The sequence below is a fragment of the Nicotiana tabacum genome, chromosome 24, assembly GCF_000715075.1.
Source record: "Nicotiana tabacum cultivar K326 chromosome 24, ASM71507v2, whole genome shotgun sequence".
Classification (NCBI taxonomy): Eukaryota; Viridiplantae; Streptophyta; class Magnoliopsida; order Solanales; family Solanaceae; genus Nicotiana; species Nicotiana tabacum.
The window spans coordinates 4343212-4366393 of record NC_134103.1 but is presented as its reverse complement, the minus strand read 5'-3'; the positions used below and the strand labels follow the sequence as shown (position 1 = coordinate 4366393).

Below are 23182 nucleotides of genomic sequence, written 5' to 3'. Positions count from 1 at the left end.
GGGCAGCTTCGTGAAGAAATTGATATAATAGGGGCCGAGACCATGGGATGGAAAGATGTCATGGACCGTCTTGCTGCAGAAAAGGAGACTGTTCGGGCCCAATTATCATCGACTAGAAGCCAACTTCAAGGCATGAAGGAGAAAAGCTCAGTTCAAGTGAGAAGAATTGAGGAACTCGAGGCTCGGTTGGCCTCCGAACTTGCCAAGGCCAAATTTGATGCAAAAGGCAAAGTCCTATGCGGATGCATTAGTGGTCGTCTATCGGGCGGATGCTGAAGCTGCTCAGGTACAAGCAAGAGAGGCATCTCAAACCGCCAATACTCGAGAACATTGGATTGCCGAACTTGCTAAATGCCAATCTCGGAGGGAGACCCTCAAAGAGATCCATGCTCGAGGCTTCGATCTTACTGAAGAGATAAAAAGAGCAAAAAAGCTTGAAGCCTTGGCTTCTGATGATGATGATGGTGGTGATGATGATGATGGCAATGATGGGAGCAAGAGTGGGTCCGAGAGCGGGGAGGAGCCCGATGGAGAAGAGACTGCCCCCGTAGATAACCAAGAAACTTAGCCCTTAGTTTTTATTTTGGTTTTTTTTGTAGTGTCCTGTTCGGACATTGTAAATATTCTTTTATATATAAAGATCTTTTCTTTTCCTGAGTCGCCTCCGTTTTATTCTAGAGAAGATTTTTATTCATGCCCTATGAAGGTTTTCATAAGGTTTTAGGCAATTTGATCAAATTTGGAATAAGGTAGCCCATAGGCTTAGTAGTCGAGTTGAGTGATTGTTTGAACCTGAAGTAATGTGGCCCGTAGACTTAATGGTTGAGTGAGAGTTTGCTCGAACTCGAAATAAGAGTAGCCCGTAGGCTTAGTTAGTTGAGTGAGTGATTGCTTCAAATTCGAAATAAGAGTAGCCCGTAGGCTTAGTAATCGAGTGAATGATTCGAACTCGAAGTAATGTAGCCCGTATGCTTAATGATCGAGTAAGTGATTGCTCAAACTCGAAATAAGAGTAGCCCGTAGGCTTAGTAGTCGAGTGAATGATTCAAACTCGAAGTAATGTAGCCCATAGGCTTAATGGTTTAGTGAGTATTTGCTCGAACTCGAAATAAGAGTAGCCTGTAGGCTTAATGGTCGAGTGAGTATTTTCTCGAACTCGAAACAAGAGTAGCCTGTGGGCTTAGTAGTCGAGTGAGTGCTTGCTCAAACTCGAAATAAGAGTAGCTCGTAGGCTTAGTAGTCGAGTGAGTGCTTGCTCGAACTCGAAATGATATAGCCCATAGGCTTAGTAGTCGAGTGAGTGCTTGCTCGAACTCGAAGTGATGTAGCCCGTAGGCTTAATGGTCGAGTAAGTATTTGCTCGAACTCGAAACAAGAGTAGCCCGTAGGCTTAGTAGTCGAGTGAGTGCTTGCTCGAACTCGAAATAAGAATAGCTCGTAGGCTTAGTAGCCGAGTGAGTGCTTGCTCGAACTCGAAGTGATGTAGCCCGTAGGCTTAATGGTCGAGTGAGTATTTGCTCGAACACGAAACAAGAGTAGCCCGTAGGCTTAGTAGTCGAGTGAGAGCTTGCTCGAACTCGAAATAAAAGTAGCCGTAGGCTTAGTAGTCGAGTGAGTGCTTGCTCGAACTCGAAGTGATGTAGCCCGTAGGCTTTATTAATTGAGTGAATGATTCGAACTCGAAGTAATATATCCCGTAGGCTTAATGGTCGAGTGAGTATTTGCTCGAACTCGAAATAAGAGTAGCCCGTAGGCTTAGTAGTCAAGTGAGTGCTTGCTCGAACTCGAAGTGATGTAGCCCGTAGGCTTTATTAATCGAGTGAATGATTCTAACTCGAAGTAATGTAGCCCGTAGGCTTAATGGTCAAGTGAGTATTTGCTCGAACTCGAAACAAGAGTAGCCCGTGGCCTTCGTAGATAGTCCCCGAGTGAGAATGGTTGCTTGAACTCGAGTCAGTGTAGCCCTTGGGCTTTATAGTGAGTGTTGCTCGAACTCGTTGATTTTTCGATTAGCAGTCCCCGATTTATGGGGTAATGGTTGGCCCTTAAGCTTGTTCGCGTAATAGGTGTCAAAATAGAGGAATGTTTCTTGGATATAAGATATCGGTAAAGAAGAAATATTTCTTTGTAAGTCATTATACATGTGTTCATGTTTTATGTCAGGGCTCGGGCCAACTACATGGGCATGGCTCATTTGACCATTTAGCCCTTACAATTTTTTCTGTAGAGACCATGTTACCATGAAATAACGAAGTAACTTCCTTTCCACCGTACTTGATAATTATCGTTGATATGTTCGATGACAATGGTATCCCCTAGTATTCGAGTTGATTATAAGGAGGCCTCGAATACTGTTGAATTGTTCCGGGTTAGCACGATCAATGGTTGCCTCATTAAAAAACCTTGCCAAAAAACCCATTTGGGACAAAATCGGTCTAAAGAAAAAAGAGTGCAACGCGTGCTTTCAGACCTAAGGCTTCGTGTTAAATAATCCATCTTTGTTCCTGATCGAATTCATTAACCCTCATCTTTGGTCAAACACCTGCAAGGGTTAGTTTTGAAATATAATTGAATAGAGGGGGGTCGTACCTTAGCAGTAGTATCGTTTTAGCCGTTTATCACACCGAGCTCATAGGATTTCCATTATACGGCCGGTATCGGTCTTTGATCGATCTCTGTTCTCGGTTGGCAGCCCTTTTAATAACGGACCCAGAACCCAATTGGTCATCTTCGATTCTTATTTTGGACTGATATCGATTATGCGCATCGGCCCAAGTAATAGCTGGGTACTCGATCAGGTTATGCTTCAGCCGCCGTGAAGCCATCGAGCTTCATTCGTTTAGACCTTGAGTGAAAGCTTGAATAGCCCAATCGTCTATGACTGGTGGTAGATCCATTCGTTCTATTTGGAAACGAGATACCAATTGTCTTAGCATCTCGTTATCCTTTTGTCTTACCTTGAATAGGTCCGACTTTCTGGTCTCGACATTTATAGCCCCAGTATGTGCTTTTACGAAAGAATTTGCAAGCCAAGCAAAAGAATCGATAGAGTTAGACGGTAAATTATGATACCATATCATTGCTCCCTTTTGTCAGGGTTTCACCGAATTTTTTCAATAATACAGATTCGATCTCATTGTCCTCTAGATTGTTCCCTTTGATGGCACATGTGTAAGAGGTGACATGTTCGTTGGGATCGGTCGTTCCATTATATTTAGGAATATCAGGCATACGAAACTTCTTTGGGATCAGTTTAGGAGCCGCGCTTGGGGGGAAAGGCTTTTGTGTAAATTTTTTGGAATCTAAGCCATTCAGTATCGGTGGTGCCCCGGGGATCTGATCAACCATGGAGTTATATGTTTCCAATTTTTTGTCGTTTGCCTCGATTCTCCTTTCTCCTGACTCTATTCGTTTGGTCAGTTCTTCGAACATCTTAGCAATTTCGGGATTGGTCCCCGATTCTTGCTCATTTGACCTTACTACAGCTGGCTCCGTTATGTGGGTGATTTCCCGGGATAGACTGGGCTTCGATCTGCTCGGTACTTGTGTTTGACTCTGCAACTGAGCTATCGCTATATGTTGAGTTTGCAACATTTCAAAAATCATACGCAAGCTGATTCCGTTTTCCTCAACGTTATGGGTGTCTCGAGGTGCAGATCGAGTACCACCATGAATGCTATTTTCAGGCTTAGAACGTTGGTTTTCCTCAATAGCCACGTGCGGATTAACGTCTAATGCTACTTCGATTCGGGCCCCAACGGCATTGACAAGCAGCCTTTCGGCCCTGATTGTCAAGTTGTTGTTTTCTCCTTGAAGGCCAACTTCGTTGTCGATAGGTAAGGCCATTAATTAAGAGTTCGTTGTTGCTAATCCGAAATCAAAGACACTTCCAAAAATAAGCGTAAAACGGTGTGTTTTTGCAGATTCGTATCAAATAACCATTGTTATCCTTAGCCCCACGGTGGGTGCCAAACTGTTTACCCGAAAAATGGATAGAGTTAAATTTATACATAGTTCTAAGGTTATGTGGTATAACTTGACACGAATCGTAAGAAAGAATAGAAATATCAAGTGTTGACTATAGAGAATGAAAAATAAGCAAAGTTGGGAAGAAGATGATTTACAGATTAAGCAATATGAATCAATTTATCAAGCTGAAAAAGGATAACTCTTCAATGTATGGGTGTATGATATCTCAGTTACAATGTATACCAAAACTTTTTCTTAAAGAAATAATAATCATCTCCTTTATACCGGAGGGGTCCTACTTTAGATATAATTAAAAATACATAGTGAGAGGCTCATGATAAATCAGCTTTTCCATAATTCCTGTCAGGATTCTCTCCTCTAGTGGGATTGCAACGGCTCTTGTCTATGAGCTCGATATTGACTCGAGCTTGGTATCGACTCGAGCTCTCGATCTTGACTCGAGCTCGATTCTGACTCGGATCCTTGTATTGATTCAGGGTCAGTGTTGGTCGGTCTCTGCCTCATAAGCTCGACAACTTCATTTCGCGTCATAGTTCGATTCGGACCCGCGATGTTTAACCTGCACCTGAAATCTGAAGCTCGCTTGTGCCATCTTTGGATCCATCTTGATTTTATGAAGACTTTTTTCGGTCCATTATGATCCCAACTCGATCAGACGTACGAAGACCGAAATCAGTTTCGTCCGTATACATGTTAAGTGATTATATAACTAAAAGAACAATTGTAATGGACCATAAAATCAATCTTCCTTATTATGGAGGACAAATGACCAACTACCAAGAAATTAATATATACGTAACTAGTTTTGTCAACGAAGGTGGTTGTGTATCTTTCTATTTTTTTTGGTTGTGCCTTATCTTCAGTTGAAAGTTTATGATATTTCAAAAAACAACACATAGCCACATTAATATAATTAATTCATGAATATGGGCATGAGGAGTTTAGCACTTTAGATAAGTACGTGACAGGATAATTTAATTATATGTGATTATAATTTGAATTATTGATCTAATTCGTCCAAAAAAAAAAAACTCTGTGATATGTTAGGATTTATTCTGAGTAAGCAACTTTAATTTAAGGTCACAGTTCAGAATTTGCATAAATTTCTATCTAGCAAAACTTATTGGGGCTCTTTACTTACTTGAGCTATATATAATTGCAAGTACTTATTTCTTCTTTTAATTTATAGTTCGTATTATTTGGCTAAGTACCATAACTTTTGTTCTTGTTATTGTCATTTTTCTTTCAATTTAACTATGTGGCACGTAAAAACAATGAGAATCATTAATTAATATCACAATCAAAGGATATTATCCATCAAACTGATATCTGAAAAACGTCTAATCTGTCACAATAATTATCAACGTAAAATATCATAATTGTAAATTTTTAGAAATTAATCCTTTGAGTGGTTAATTCCATGTTTAGCCATTCTATTGCCTGAATTTCCTTGATTAAGAATTTTGAAGAATTAATTAGCGTCAAAGAAATAGATCTATAGATTACAAGAAAACACTCAAGAAAACTCTAAAAATAATACCGTAGTAAATATTATTTTTACAATGTGATATCGGAGCACCTTACGCACATCAGTCTTCTCTATCCGATTTGTTACCACTCATCAACACAAATGAGGATTAACCACGTCGATAAAAAAAAATTACCTAATATTTTTTTACTTCGCCGGAATTTAAACTTTAATATTCAATGATTTTCATCGAACTTTATTAACATTAGGCCACATCTTTAGATGTAAAATGGGAATATAAACATGAACAAACCCTAACCAGAATAACTCAAAGCCCTCTAAATTCTTAAGTGACATATTCGTCAAGATATATCCATCAAAATTAGATACATTCACCACCACGTCAGCATATAATCAAGGCTTTGACTTCTGGATTAATCCTTGGATAATGCTAAAAAAAAACTATAATTTACATTATTAAATGTACAATAATATACTTTCACCAACCAATGAAATTAAACCACCATAATATTATTACCAAGAAGAATTATGGTGGTCCGGTAATCACTGGTTTCGAGTTCGAGCCTTAGGTATTAGGTTATCTTAATTCAAATTTAGTCGGGATTCAATACAAATACTTTAATGTAACACTTTCTGGTACGAACTCGAATTTAGTCGAGCCCAATATAGATACAACAAAAAAAAACAACAAAAAAGAAAAACCACGATATTGTTTTATGCGGCGACTGGACTGCGCCTATTCGTTTAATTAATATTTCTTGCATGATCTACACCAATATAAATAGTATCTGTCTTTCTTTCTATACATAAGACTCATAAATATACACACATAAAATTTGGTTGTGATCACGTCCTTATTCATAGTCTTAAATTTCAAGTTTTGAAAGATTTAAAGCTACAAAAATCATATTTAATCATTAAGATCTAGTAGATAAGTATAATCTTTGTGGATTCTTTTTCTTCTCTATAATTAATTTCTTGGATTTGAAGTATAGAGATGGCTCCAGATCTATCTATGATTCTTCCTAGGGTTCTTATCGTCTCCAGACGAACTGTTCGTAAGAACAAGTTTGTTGATTTTGTTGGTAAGTTTCTCTTTCTTTTTTTATCTCTCTTTTTGCTATATTAGATCTTCAGAATTGTTTTCTGAATCCGAAAGAGAGTAATCGAGTTTTTTCAATAACTAAAAAAGTGTAGCATATATAATTGAATCTAATTGGTGGAGGAACTGGATCGGAAAATAAAAGAACAACGATTTTAGTTGTAAGATATCTAATGAAACCGTTACTGGAATTGAGATGTTCAATCATATAATTAAAAGGAGAATACTTCTTGTGGGGATCCTATTTTGTTATTGAAAAACTTCAATACTATTTTATTTGCCTAAAATCCTGTGTAATATGCTTTACATATATAATTTCTGATCACATGATCTTTGTTGTTGTTGAGAATTGATCTATTTGATCCATTCATAGCTAAACTCAATATTCTTTGCAAGATTAAGGTGGGATTTAGCATCTTAGCATATAGGTTAGTAGTTATATATATCAAAATTTTGAAACAAGAGAACTTGTTTAAGCAGTAGTATTTTGTGTTTTTGATAACTTTTAGAATTTAGAATTTTAGATTGTTGAACTGTGTGATGAACTCATCTAAAATTTAAATAGCTAGAAATGATGTACTTTTATTTACTTAATTTTTCAATAGACGCCCTCATGTGTGTTCTGATTCTTTTTCACGAACCAAACACATGAAAAATCTTTTTGATAATGAATTATGGTGAGAATTGAACATAGTACGTATGTTGAACTGTGTGATCAACCTATCTAGCATCTTAAGCTGTTATAAACGGTACGCTCTTATTTACTTAATTATATCTTCAATATCTGCAGGTGAATATCATTTAGATCTCATTGTGAGTTATGGAGCAGCGCCTGTTATAGTACCGCGAGTTAGTGGTGTACACATGCTATTAGAAAGCTTTCAACCAATTCATGGAGTTCTTCTATGTGAAGGAGAAGACATTGATCCATCACTTTATGATGCTGAATTATCTGGTTTTTCACAAGAAGAATTAGAAGAAATCAAGAAATTACATGCCAGTGACACAACAATTGATCGCGAAAAGGATTCAATTGAACTCGGACTAGCAAAACTATGTCTTGAGAGGAACATACCTTATTTGGGAATTTGTAGAGGATCACAAGTTCTTAATGTTGCTTGTGGTGGTACACTTTATCAAGATATAGAGAAAGAATTGTCCAAAAACTATGAAAAAGAAAAAGAAAAGGTTGTTCATATGAATTATGAAAATTATGATGGACATAGACATGTAGTGAAAATAGTGGAAAATACACCATTGGATAAATGGTTTAAAGATTCATTAGAAGATGAGAAAATGGAGATTTGGGTAAATAGTTATCATCATCAAGGAGTTAAAAAATTAGCACAAAGATTTGTGCCAATGGCTTTTGCTAATGATGGATTAATTGAAGGGTTTTATGATCCAGATGCTTATAATCCTGAAGAAGGAAAATTTATTATGGGATTACAGTTTCATCCTGAACGTATGAGAGGTCAAGATTCTGGTGATTTTGATTATCCAGGATGTGCAATGGCTTACCAGGTAATTAATTAAACTCCAACTTGCTAATGTCATATTAAGTGTTTAAAAAATAGATTTTCTAAAGTTTGATGTATATTGGCTACTTGTGTATGTTTGTCGTTTAAGACGGGAACCTTGGAGCAAACGGTAAAGTTGTCTCTGTGTGACCTATAGGTCACGGGTTCAAGCCGTAGAATCAGTCACTAATACTTGTATTAAAGTATGTTGTTACATCTAGTGCGACCATTTCCCGGACTTTGCGTGAACGTGGAATACTTGTGCATCAGGCCGTCCTTTTTTGTGTATGTATGTCCTTTTGAATAAGTATAGAGGTATCATGTTCGATTCTCAAAATGAAGAAACTCCTAATAAGAAGTGTACTCTTCTTTAATGGACAGTAGATAACCGACATACCAAATGGTCATCAAATAAAACAAATATTAAAAGTAGACTTTCTAAAGTTTGATAGTAGTATATTATATTGGCCAGTTGTCTGTGTCCTTTTGCAAGAATACAGCTATTATTTTAACAAGACTTGGATCAAATCATGTGACTGATATCACTCATAAAGTGTTAGAGAAATTAATGAAAAGATAGTATATAAAAGTAAGCTTTGAAACGTGAAAAGGCGCTGAGCTTGAAACAATATTGTGTGTAAATTATTTAGAGAAATACAGACAAGGTTTTAGGATACATACAACAAAATCAAATGTATAGTTCAAATCAACTTAACCATAAAAATTTACGGAACTGAAACTACGTCAATTCTGGACAGACATCTTTTTAATTATTTGGTGTTTGGAACCAAATAATTAGGCAGGATATGGCGTTGCTTCAACTTACTAAGGACATGACCCTTGATAGGAAAGTGTGGAGGTCGAAGATTATGATAGAATGTTAGTAGGTGATTGAAAACTTCTCCTTTTCTTACTGGTAGTTTTAATAGCACTCATGTTCCTGCATCTTAATTAAATCTTTATTACGTCATGTGATCTAGTTCGCTTCTGTTGCCGTATTTCATGATGTTATTATTTAGTACTACTTATTCTTTCCCCTCCCTCTCCCCCTCCCACGAGCCGAGGGTTTATTGGAAATAACTTTTCTACTCTCACTAGGTAGCTAGGGGTAAGGTGTGTGAAAACACTACCCTCCCTAGACCCTTTTGATAATATACTGGGTTTGTTGGTATTTGGAACCCACTGAAGGGGAGTCTTGGAGCAATGACAAACGTGTCTCCGTGTGACCTATAGGTTACGGATTCGAGCCGTGGAATTAGCCACAGGTGCTTGCATCAAGGTAGGTTGCCTACATCATATCCGATCTATGGTGCGGCCCTTCCCCGTACCCTGCATAAACACGGGATACTTCATGCACTTTTGGTGTTCAGAAAGCACTGGCCCGACCGAGTTAGATTCGCACCCTAAAATGTCAACTATGGGGAATTTTAGCGGTCCTGAGAACTCTATTTCTAAGACTCAGAACCTGAAACTCCTGATTAAAGAAACCTTTACCATTTTACCACACCGTGACAGAACTTGACGTCTTAAATATATTTAATTGGTGTGTAGGAATTTGTCAAAGCGGTAATAGCATATGAGAAGAAGCTTAATGGTTCTGGAAATGTACCAAAAGGTGTAAAGTTTAATCATGAATTGGAGAGCAAGAGAAAGAGTATTGTTCGAAGTTTTTCAATAGCAAAGAACATGTATAGCACAGGACGTGGTAGAATTTCTGAAAAAGAGTCTGAGCTTGAACCAGGAGCTGAATTTCTTGAGGTAAATACAATTCACATTTTCTGTATAACTCATTCTTCAACTGATTAAGTAAATCTTAAATAGATTATTAACATGTTTATCATATATGACAAGAATAACACACACACAAGTTTAACTATTTTTTTATTATCATTATATTTTAACTTGTTGTAACAGGTAACCTGTATTATTTTTTATATTACAAATTTCACTTTTTTATGTTGATTACCTGAGCTATCTTTTAAGGTAACCCGATAGTGTAAAAAAAAATATTAATATCAATATGTAGAAGTTACACTTATTTTACGAAATCAAAGACGATATAGTGAATGTATACACATAATAAAATCATATTTATTATGAAAAATCTGAAACTCACTGACTTTAAATTCTGAGCGTTTTTGCGCATGGCATGTAGGCAAACACAGCACTAAGTCTACAGCAAGAGAATAGGTTGAAGCAAATGGGGGCAACAGTGAGAAATGCATCAGCATATATGAATAGATTGAAGATGAATGAAGAAAGGGAGAAAATGGCTAGAGCTATTCTTGGGAAAATGTCAATTGAGCAACTCTCTGATATGGTTGGTTTTTACCATAAAATGGGACAGCTTTGTTCTGAGGCTTTAGAAAAGAAGCTCAAGGAGAAGGAAGCTTGATAAATTATCTCATCTACAATATAAATATGCCTTCTTCTTTTTTTGCTGCAATATTTTTCTCCATGTTTTGATTTTATGACGTGAAATCTAGTTTTGTCTGTGCTGGTTTTAAGTGTATAATTGAAAGGGTTGTTAAAGAGTTTAATTGTTTGAAAAATGAAGAAGAGGCTTTGAACAATTTGTGACTATGAAGTATGAACACTAACGGAATTCTTTCACAATGCTCTATTTCCTTAGGGTCGTTTGGCTGTAAATAAGTTATCTCATGATTAATTATCTCGAGATTAGCTATCATATGATTAATTATCACACTCCTATAGAAAGAAAAAAAATACTACAATACCGAGATTAGTTATACCACGATTTTATTCCAATCAAACATGAAATAAACTGGCTCAAATTTAATCTCGAGATTAATTATCCCTTATCCTTCGTACCAAACGAGCCATTGAGGTGGTTAGAAGGATGGCCATTTCTGTCTTTTTCGGACCCTTCTTTTCAATAAGAGGAGGCTATTTTCGCACACCAGATATCGAAATTGCATTTTTAGGTCACTTTCTACTTTTTACCCAGTTAGTCCGGTAGGTTAAATTTGTCTATAGAAAAATCACATATCCCTACTTTTAAAGGCGAAATTCACCCACTGAGTTAACAGAAGACAGAATTTAACTGAGTACCCTAAAAAGGGGCAATATTGTGCAAACAATCCCTACAAATGCTCTTCATTTGGTCCTCTTTCAAAATAAAATCAGTAAATTTACTTTTAATAAAGTCACAATGAAGAGAAACAACTCGAGTACATAGAACACAGAAAATTTAACTAGTGTTAATAACACCTCATTATGATAGTTCCATAATTCAGAACTGATTTGCGCTCCCTACAAAAAGTTATTCATTATATGGCTCCAACCATCTTTCAGAACCTATTCGCCCCACATAAACACACTTTAGTAAAGCGCTACCTATCAAAAAGTTAGTCATTGTATGGCTCCAACCATCTCACCAAACCACTTAAGTGGTGCCAAAATCAATTTCCAATGTTAAAGACTATGACATATTTCTCGGAGTACCCTCCTATCAAAAGGATCCGAAGCTAATGATATCTAACAAGAGATACTCAGCAATGATTGAAATGACACAAGATTTACTCTTCTGGCTCTACTCGTCACAATAAAAAGAATTAGCAATATACATACCTAACCCCCCTACGTAGTCTCCCAAGTCCCACCTTAAGTTACTTCCTAGATGCTAAGAGTACAGAAAAACAGCATACATACCAAGAGAAACGCATAAACTTGAAAGGCTACCAAGTAGTACCTAATAGTACCATATTGTCTTCCATGTGACACATCGATCTATAAGGAGCCTTAAAGCAACGGTAAAATTATTTCCGTATGACCGAGGTTGTCAACATCACACCCCAAGGGGTGTAACCCTTCCCCAGACCCTGCGAAATGAGGGAGCCTTAAAGCAACGGTAAAATTGTCTCCGTATGACCGAGGTTGTCAACATCACACCCCAAAGGGTGTGACCCTTCCCCAAACCCTGCGAAATGAGGGATACTTTGTGCATCAGGCTGCCCTTGATTTATATTTCAATCGCTTCATCAACAGTGCAAACACTGGCGAATAACTTAATTATTCCAAAAAAGCTGGTATTTAATTTCAAACTGATACTGGAGAAAAACGCCTTCGACTCTTAACCAGCACCAAGAAGACATCCCAACAATCAATAGCTTAGTTTTAGCTCCAAGAACATACCAGAAAGAAAATCAAACAGGTAATAAGAGACGGAACTGCCCAGAAAACTGAAAAAGAATAAGCATAGGAGAGACTTATACCTAAATAGTCTATTAACTATTAGTCTATTATTACTACCAAATAAAGTCATTAAAAAGATAATGTACATGTCATGGGGAAGCTACATTCACCACCATAGTAGCTCTATCAAAATCTGCTAGATGCTAATATAAATAACACACCTACAAATTCGGGACAGTAAAAAACAGCCTGCTTACTATAAGGTGAAAACGAGGAGCACTTTAGTGCCAGCTTAATATTCTTGTTTTTCTTTCACAGTCTTTTGACCTCTGCATAGGCATTTTTACTCATCTTCTCATCTGTTACCGATCTTTTGTTCATAACTTCTCTCAAACTTTAGCTCAGTTTGTTTCTTTACTATTTTCCGCTCCTCTCCAATCAGTATTCAGCCCTTGCCTGGGGGCTGCTTATCCATTTACTATTTCTTTTCTTTCTTCTTTTCTTTTTTTTTTCTTTTTTTTATATTTCTCTTGGCCTCATAATATAGATACCAGGATCATAACTTAAGATTAGAGTGAGTCCTCACAAAATCAACAGCTGCACAGATTGGTTCTCTGGGCTTTGCTTACACACAGGCTGAGGAGACACTCTAGTTTTCACCTTTGGCAGAAGAAACTGAAATCTGGGTGATTGACCTGAAGCAGCGTTAGCCAGTTTTCAGCAGCCTGCAAGAGTAAGCTCATTAACTGTCTTCCAGATCCTCCATTTGGGGTCCAAAGTGAGGCTTTAAACTTGTATGAAGCAAGGCCAAAAGCAGGCAATGGAATCTTAGGGACCGGATCCGTATCACTCGGACATGTTACCGCCGCAGGATGAGCACTTTGACTTCCTGCACAAAGTCCATGTGCAATTTCAACAACTCACTCGCAACATAACAAATTTAGTTAAATGCCAAAAGTAACCCACAATAGGCTATGTAACATACTCTTAATAGTTAATACATACTTCACCAGATAGAACAATTTCAGCCTAAATTATTAGTGACCTACCCATTTTAGGGAATAATGCCTACACACACCTCATGTTATGTTTACCATTTCGAGGTCCATAGTATTTGTCCACACATCATAAAGTAGGAGGAAGAAGTAGGCAGACGAAGGAATAAAAGAAGTGAAACATGGGAGGGGAAAAGAAAGGAAACAAACAAGAGATATTTTAAGTTCCTGTGCTCTCACCCTCCCAACTCTTCTCCCTTTCATGACCATAAACGGAGAGCAGATTTTATTTTTAATGCCAATGTAAACATTTTTACAGTCATGACTAATTTGTTCACCAGGATGCACATGAATAACAAAACCTAAATTCAAGAAGAGATTGACTTTCTAACATGCTAGAAAAGAGTTAATGAATTAAGGTGGACATCTTTTTCATGACTAACTTTTTTTAACATATTAACGCCCCGGTTCTTTCCCGGACGACATGCGAAAATCAACCGAAGAGAAAGTTGACAATTTGGAGGAAATCAATTTCAGGTTGCGTAAGTCATTCAAACAGTCTTGTTCTAACCTCACTTTTAATGATACCAAATTACCAATGGGAACTTCCAATTTCTTGCCATTCTATTCCTTTCAGACTATATACTTCAAGATACACAACACAGTGCTTAAAAGAATATTATATTCTTATTCTTAATAAAAGATTTTGAGACAAACGAAAATCTCCAATCCACTTCATTTCAACGAGACCGAAATAAATTTAAAAAAAGGAAGAGGAGACTTCGCTACAAAACTTTCACATGGATTGTGTTTTTCTTTTATGTAGCTATTTTGGGAGCTTCTTAATCCTTATTACCGGGTCAAATGAGTAAAATATATTGATTGTGATGAATCTAAGAAGTTGATACAGTCAATCATTCTTTGTTTGACAGTGAATAATGTCTTTTCTTTTTTTTCTCAACAAGATTAAGGAAACATATGAATATCACATACTAATACAGATGAAAATACATAGACAAACATCAAAAAACACCACATTACATTATGAAAAGAATACACACAGAGATATAGATGGGTTTAGAAGAAGCAGTAGTTGTAATATCCAACAGAAAAACAAAAGCAATCTAGGGTAGAAACTGTCAGATACCTGTCATGGGTGTATGAAGAGAATGAAAGGTCAGAAAACAAGCGTCCAAAGCTTTTAAAGTTGGTCCAGTAGGTATCCGGTAAATTGGATACCTGCAAGAGAGACATCAGCATTACAATTCAAGATACAAAAAATTACACTCATATGATATGCGCAAAGAAAAACAAAATACCAGGCTACAGAGATCCAACTGGAAGGAAGGAGATCAATACTTCTCAGTGTTTTTAATTCCGGAAAACGTTGAGCAAGATCAGATATCTACAGAACAAAAAACATAAAAGAAAATATGAGATACGATAAAGAAGCAAGAAGGGTAACTTATACATTACTCCCCATAGATGAAAGACACAAAAAGAGGACTACTTTGAGGAAGAGGGAGGAAACACCAACCTTATCTGCCAAAGGTTCACGACCATAAGGCTGACCATGCTCAAGATATTCAAACAACAAGGCACCCTGAGAAGACCCAGATTCACCCTCATCGCTTGAAAATCCTTCTTGGAAGGTAGCATTCCTGTCTCTTAATGATAACCGGTCAATACTAAGGGAGCTTTCACTTGTTTGGCTATGATACATCCGCTGCTCCCTTGTATAATTCAAACGTCTCTCATGTTCAGAGTCACTGCTTCCATCACTACTAGAATCCCGGAAATAGTCACTATCACTTTCCTCACCTGGTCGCCTACTGTGTAAGAAAATGCAAGTCAATATCATAGTTTCTTAAAGCTACTCATACAAAATCTAAACAACTTCAATTCAAGATTCAGGGAGAAGATGAGGGGGTAGTAAAGAGACACAATGATGCACATTTACAACATAAACACACTCATAATACACACTTTCAAGCTATACCCCACCTGTCCACCCATGTACAAGCTAAGGAGCGCATTGAAATCAACAATGTCTCAGGAAAGAGCAGAATGGTATCAATGATACATCAAAAAGATGCATGCAGAAGAAAGAATGGCAAATTGAAAATTCCACAGCCTTTGACGAAATATTCTGCTCCTATTTTGGAAAGCAGAAAAAACACATCGTGAATAGGGAAAGGCAGGCTTAAGGAGGGAGAGAGAGAGAGAACATGGCAAAGTACAACTGAGGAGCCCGGTTCAGTGCTGACCAATAAAAATAGATGGAATAGCAATGAGCTACTTGCCTGAATGACTAGGACATCCATTTCATAGACTCTGATAATGCAAATATTTCTTTTACTGAACACGTTTCTAATATTCACTTTATGGTAGTTCGGAATATACGATATCAGTTCTTCATTCAACTGCTTGAATGAGCAACTAGGGACATATCCACATCCTAAACTCCCATTTCTAAATCAAATTCTAGTCAAAAATTCCCTATTATTAAAATAAAAAATAAAAACTGGGGAAAAAGCTCCGTATTATTCTACTCACTTTTGGTGTAAAAATGAAATTCCTTATTGTATAAAAAGTTGGACAGATTTTCAAGAGGCCTAACACAGTTGGAATTTCTTTTGTATAGTTACACCATCTTGCCATGATTTTTAACAAAAGACCTTATTTATCAAAACTAGCTTTAGTGTACGTGCGTTGCACGTGAATTTTACATCTGTCAATAAAAGTATATAGAATATAGAATATAGATTTAAAAAGAATTATGAATATAAACTTGAACTCATAATTAGGATTAAACAAGATTAGGAAAATTTAATCTTTAACTTAATTCTCTGACTAAAATAAAATAATAACTAAATTGCTTTCAACTAGTGTAAACCGTGTTCATAAGCTAAATATATTCAGTAGTATTTTTCTATAATTTATAAATGTTTATTAACCTTGCTTGATGATCTAATAACTATGGAGGGAATTACAAATGTCATAATGCACTTCAAAGTATCTATAACTAACATTTACATTTTTAAGTTCCTTTATTATATTTATATTTACGTTAACTTCTCTTCAAATATATACATCATAAAGTGTCTTAGCAAGAAAATCATTGTTATTTGGTAAACCCTTAATTTAAATAATAATTGACTTCTTAAAACAAATTTAAAGCGACAATGATGTTCTACGTTCATACATAGAAGGAAAGGGGTTCAAATATTATTTAAAGGAAATAATTTTAGTTCAAATAAGGAAATAATTAATAAGTACTAAAATTTTAGTTGATTTCAAAGTACTATATTTTAGGAAAATAATTAAATGACTATTCATAAATATTATGGAACTAATTAAATAATTAATCCTACATATTAGAAAATTAATTAAATGACTATTTTGTCTAGTGCGAACTCTATTTTTAAAGAGGTAAAAAAGATGAACGACATTTCGCTAAGGGTCTTCGTGCTTTTAATATAGTATAGATATAGATATAGATATAGATATAGATATGCATATATATGATATTAGTAGTGAGTTAAAGAAAAAACAGTAAACATCTAGATAGTCCCTTCTAGCCCTTTGAATTACAAATCCATCTTTATCATAATCATTTTATAGTTTGATGGACCAATAACTGGGGGAGAGGACATTTTGTGACAAGTTAGATATAGATTTTAAAAGAATTAATTTTAGTGTACGTGCATTGCACGTGTATAGTGCGTCAATTAATAAATATATTTATACGTAAGAAGAACAAATTATTAAAAAATAGCAATTTATATCAAAATTTAAATATTTGCTTAAGGAAATCATTTGTAAAAGATGATTAAAATTTTAATTAATCTTAAATTTTATATATTAAGACTTATGACATGGTTCAAATAATACATATTCGATAATAAAATTAATTTTAAAATACTAAATAAGTAAATATTAAGAACATTAACACATGAATAATTATAGTTTTGAAACAATTTAATAAAATATAATTTAAACAAACCAAGAAATATTCTATGAAAAGGAAAATAAAGGATCAAAACTGATCTTGCACGATAAAATTTTTCTTGTACGATATAGGCACAAAAAATGTACACGAAAATTATAAAATATTTTTTGTCCTTGTTTGAAAATAAACTTACCTTTTACTTTTTATATTCTCTTCTTTTTTCTTAATATATTTTATCCTTGTTTAGTTGATTTCGAACTCCTAGGTATTAGGTAATAATTAAAATTTTACTTGATTTTAAAGTCCTAAATATTAAAAAAGTAACTTAAATTACATATTTGTCCAATGTGAAATTAATTTTTAAAGGGTAAAAATGACGAACGACATTTAGCTAAGGGCCTTCGTGCTTTTAATATAGTATAGATAAAAGGAAAACAACAACCATTAAAAAGAAAAACTGACAACAAATAATAGATGTGTCGAAGTGAAGATCCGTCATTTCATTAGGCACTAGGCAAATCAATTCACATTTCACTAATAGTACCATGAATTGGTTAACATATAAAACTTAGATGGGATAGAGCAAACAAATTGCATGAAATAAGATGAGATAAAGGGAAGAAAAGCAACCGAGTACGAAAGTTCAAAATGTTGGGTAAGTACAAAAGTTTATTCAATGTAATTACCCAGCATTTACTTAGTGCTAGTTTATTTTAAAAGAAGAGCACCCAAGGGTGTGGCGTTGAAAATCACGAGGTCTAACGTTCAAATTCCAGCAGAGACTAAAACACTAGGTGATTTTTTCTCATTTGTCGAAACCTTGGTAGATAGAATTACCCAGTACATATGGTGGTGAGAGGTAGCAGGTACTCCGTGGAATTAATCAAGGTGCGCGCAAGTTGGCTTGGACACCATGGTTATCCAGGAAAAAAATTTACTCCCTCCGTTTCAATTTATATGTCTTGCTTTCCTTTTTAGTTTGTTTCAAAAAGAACGTCTTTTTCTATATTTAATAACTCTTTAACTCCAAGAATCCACATGGCATTTTTGGTACATTACACACATTTTTAGTTTAAGACCACAAGATTTAAAGTATTCTTTTACTTTTCTTAAACTTCGTGCGCAGTCAAACTAAGACACAAATTGAAACGGAGAGAGTAGAATAAGAATTTTTTTCATAATGTAAAGTTTTATTAATAAAAAGTACCAAGATGGTGCATAAGACTTGCATCAACAGCAGCTTCAAAAGAAGAAGTTTGCTTCTTATCAAAAAAGAAACAAAAGCATGTTGAAGTTGTATATTGTTCAAGAAGGAACTACAAGTATGGTAATAATAAGTTCATTTTAGAAGGTGAATATTAGGTTGAGAAGGGATCAAAACCTATGAAAAAGAATTCACCAAGTAAAATCAACAATTTTATACTCATTCATGCCTAAATCGTTATGCAGGCATACTTCTAGATAAATTTACTCAGGGCACTATTTGTAGGACAACGAAGGACTATAACGGGAGTGGGACAAAAAATTTCTTTCTAAAAAAATAATAATTGACTTGAAAGAAACTAAAATCAGGAATGCAGAAGTTCCTTCACTGTTTCACATGTCAATGAGATGGTAAAGGTTTTACTTCCATCTATATACACTAAGGTGAGAGTTGAACGTGTTCTTTGGACTCCTCAATTAGTGAAGTGCAATAGGTTTTGCACCTATCCACAAACACTAAGTTAGATAGTAACAATAAGGTTTAGGAGCAGCTGTAGCTGATCAGACAGCTCTTACAGAAGCAGAAGCTTACAGGTCCAAAGAAATGTGCAACAATGTTAAGAGGCCATCTAAAAAAGAAGACTGAAGGACTTGGTTAAAGAGCCACATCTCAGAATCGGGTACCAATTTGGATTATAGCAATCACCCACAAATCCACCCAAAAGCTCATTCGGTAATTTTATGACATTGCAAAGCGGAATGAACTTTTTGCCATCCACTTTTTTATTGAAAAGATGCAGATAGAACTATTTCTCTTATCAATATTGGGTTTAAGTTTTTCTCACAAAACATGCTTCAGTAACAACAATGAGGAAAGTGAAAGACACAAATAATATATCCAAAGCTTTTCCCTAGCTGAGTCCTGATAATCTGACCGAGAGTATTAGACACAATTTTGCATTAGTGCCACAACTATTGTGTATCAGCATTTCATGTAAAAACAAATAATCATTACTTACAAAGCCTAAATATACGCAATAATAATTGTGGAACTGAAATAAGGATCAAGGAGTACACGGAAAACCAGAGAATACAAAACAAGCATCTTCAGTGGGGTATTGAGAGCATCGATTGATGTGGCCGGCAATTTGACTAGGCCATGAGTAACAAAAACTAAGTTTAGGCTAAATGGGGAAGGAGAAACCATGCAAATATATACCTTGTTTTTGTTGAAGCCTTTGTCGAGTCACCATACAACTGAATACCTGACAAATAGGGCACATAGTACTGAACTACGCTATCACCTTCATTCAACACCAATGGAACTCCAGCTCCATATGCACTCCATTCTCTAAAAGACTCCCATAAGTCACCAAGCACAAAGTATGGCTGAAACTCCACATCACACGTCCTCCAATCCCTCATAGTTGTCTGTTACAAACACAACCATTTGTCGCTCAAAACCTATATTCTTAACAACAAAAATAATAAAACTTTCAACCATACCCTACTAACAACAGCTAATTATCAATCATATCCAGTAAAAGATAAAAATGTATATCTATACAACCATTTTTCAATCAAAACCTATAATATTAACAACAAACAACTCAATTTTCAACCATACCAATAAAAAACAGTTAAATTGTTAGTCATACCCGGTAAAAAATTAGAAATTTATATCAATACAACCATTTTTCAATCAAAATCTATAATCTTAACAACGAACAACAGTTAAACTTTCATTCAAACCCAATAACAGCAGTTAAAGATTATATATTTAAACTAAAACAACCATTTTCAATCAAACCTAAAATCTTAGCAACAAACAGAAGTTAAATTGTCAACCATACCCAGTAAATGATTTAAAATTTAAACTAATACAACCATTTTCAATCAAACCTATAATCTTAGCAACAAATAGAAGTTAAGTTTTCAACCATACCCAATAGACAACAGTTAAATTTTCAACCATACCCAGTAAAAGATTATAACTTTAAACTAATACAACCTTTACAATCAAAACCTATAATCTTACCAACAAACCACACTTAAACTTTCATTTAAACCCAATAAACAACAATACTTTCAATCAAACCCAATAAACAACAGTTAAGTTCAATCATACCCAGTAAAAAGATTACAACATTAAACTAATGCAACCATATTCGGTCAAACCTATAATCTTAAAAACAAACAACAGTTATATTCTCCGTGAAAATACCAACTAAAGTATTATTCCCTCAATCCTAATTTGATGCACCTTGACTTTGCACACAGTTTAAGAAAGAAAAGAATACTTTTGAAACTGAAACTTGTGATCTAAAACAAGCTATACATTTTTGTAAACTGGAAAGTTTAGAGTTAAATTATTTCTAAACTTAAAAAGGAATTATTTTGTTTCGGACAAACTAAAGAGGAGTGCGGGAGTACAATTTTATACTAATCCAATCGTTTAAACACTTGAATAACCCATACAAACACAAAAATTTTCAACCAAAACACATATCAAAAACCGACAAACAATAGTTAAACCTTCAATCAAAACCCCATAAAAGAGTTTTAAAAAAGATTAATTAAACAGTTGATAAGATAAAAAGGCATAATTTATTAAAACCTTAGATAGATATTGAGCAGGTACTGAAGGAGAAACAGATTTCAAAAACCGCTGAAGATTACAAAGCGGCGGGGGCAGAACATCCGTCGGCGGCACGGCGGAGACCTGATCCTCCGGCGACTCATCGGCGGCAACTTTCATTTTCGGCTTCGTCGGGGAATGAATAACGGGGACATCACTCTTAGCTCGCCGGAGATTATCCTCACTACCGGTAGAAAAACTCCGATTAACATTCCGACGAAACTTCCCCGCACTATAAAACCGATCTTCGCCGTTAAAACTCCGATTAAACTGTAATCCACTCCCCATCATATCTCTTTATATCAAAATCCCTAAAAATTATAAAAACTTTTAAATTTATCAATTTTTTTCTCCTTCGTGTAAATAACTGTGAAGATATATTCTGATTTATATATGAATTATATAAAGGGCTAATTGATTCTCGTAGAAATGAATCAAATTAGCCACAAAATAAAATTTTCTTTTTTGTGTGTGAATTCGACGAATTGAAGTTATTTATGAAGAAGTTGAATAAACCCTAGCAATGTTGACTCAGATCAAATTATTCAGGAGGTGTTCGTAAGATATAGTAAAATAATTTATCAGAATGGTATCTGGGTGTGTATAAAGAGCGAAAAAATTTCAGTTGAAAACGGAGGAGAGAGAGAGAGAGAGAGAATAAAATTTGTATGGGCAAGAGAAAGTGGGAATTAAGTGGGAAGAAGAAAACAAGGTCATTTTGAATCTTTGTTTTAGTTTTTTTATTTATTTGCTAGTTTGTTATTTTTACCAATGTTTTAAGTAGTGGACTACTATTTTTCCTAGCTAAAAAAGGCACCATTTTTTCCTTAATTTTAAGCAGTCATGACCAAAAGAAAATATTAAACAGTAGGGTACTACTATTTTCTAGCTTAATTTAAGTAGAACTATGTTTTGAAGAAAAGTGATTTTTATCGAATAAATTTGTGAGTTATATATTATTTTATTATAAATATTTACATATTTATCGTGTGCGAAACTTCTATTGATATTACTATATTATAATTCTTTGGTCTGGATTGGGATTATATATTTTAGGTTTGGAGATATTTAAAATTTATTCATCTAATTAAAGTATAATTGTTTAAACAAAATATAAAACAAAGCATAGTAATTAGTTCACTTTCCAAGAGTTTAGCAATTAAGTTGACTGCAAATTCCCCGTTATTATGAACTTTTATAATATTAACTCTGTTTTCTTTGTATCTATTGCGTATCATGTCAAAAATGCTATAATTGGATATAGATTGATGTTGTAAACTATTTCTGCACTCTCATTTTCATTTTTTAGAGTTTGGTAGATTGTTGAAAATGTTAAAATCTTTCCAAATACTTTAACAACAAAATCATGGACCAGATTGGAAAATAAATTTTTTACTAAATCTTGTAAAGTATAATGGAAAACGAGGCAATAATTAAAATAAACTTTTAGAGGCATCCTGTACTTTTCCATTTGCACACCACAAATAAAAGCATACAGCACACCACACGCAAGAGTTTTGGAACTTTGGAACTGATGTTTGTTTTTTGTTATTTTTAAAATATTTGTCTAATTAGGAGGATCTATAATGTTTTTACAATTTTCTTCTAGCGTGACTCGAATTCAGGACCTAACGATCGTAGGTGGAACTAATTTTATGTAGAAAATAATATGGACTATTAAGGGTTTATGAGCAATCGATATATATTTTTAAATTAATGAATATAAGATAATCGATTTTCTATATATATATATATATATATATATTTATCACTTAATTATTATTATTATTATTACTATTATTATAAAATGTTAATGTTAAATTATTTGGTTCAGGACAGATAAGGGAGGTATACAAATATATTTTTTTCCATTTTTAGTAGAAGTTTTGGCTCGAGCCCTATGAAAAGTATCGCCTTTGGTACGAGTGCTTAGTTAGGTTCCAATTAGGGCTGCTTATCAGACGGATTGGGCGTTTAATTACTCTTAACGGTTTGGCTTAACGGTTATCGATTTTTAAATGTATTAATCCGCTAGCCACCCAATAAGATATCGGGCAGATTGGTATCGGTTTAGCTCTTATCGGGCGGTTATTGGGCGGTTTATCGGCCTAATTCAATTTATATTGCGTGTATTAATT

At 34.8% G+C, this 23182-nt stretch overlaps 2 protein-coding genes across 3 annotated transcripts; one reads left to right on the top strand and one right to left on the bottom strand.

Annotated features, from left to right (window-relative positions):
- Positions 1-6323: 6323 nt before the first annotated feature.
- Positions 6324-10711, top strand: LOC107819536 (putative glutamine amidotransferase GAT1_2.1). The gene is made up of 4 exons (XM_016645656.2): positions 6324-6564; positions 7372-8105; positions 9653-9859; positions 10257-10711. The coding sequence occupies exons 1-4, from the start codon at positions 6477-6479 to the stop codon at positions 10494-10496; spliced, it is 1269 nt and encodes a 422-aa protein (XP_016501142.1). The 5' UTR covers positions 6324-6476; the 3' UTR covers positions 10497-10711.
- Positions 10712-12343: 1632 nt separating this feature from the next.
- LOC107819534 (uncharacterized) lies at positions 12344-21757 on the bottom strand. 2 transcript variants are annotated; one of them, XM_016645654.2, is made up of 6 exons: positions 21024-21757; positions 19626-19837; positions 14789-15083; positions 14571-14656; positions 14399-14490; positions 12344-13145 (listed from the first exon to the last, which is right to left on the bottom strand). In XM_016645654.2, the coding sequence occupies exons 1-6, from the start codon at positions 21333-21335 to the stop codon at positions 12913-12915; spliced, it is 1230 nt and encodes a 409-aa protein (XP_016501140.1). In that variant the 5' UTR covers positions 21336-21757; the 3' UTR covers positions 12344-12912. The 2 variants fall into 2 exon arrangements, with proteins under 2 accessions (XP_016501140.1, XP_016501141.1); XM_016645655.2 differs by having other exon boundaries at positions 14789-15080.
- Positions 21758-23182: the final 1425 nt, after the last annotated feature.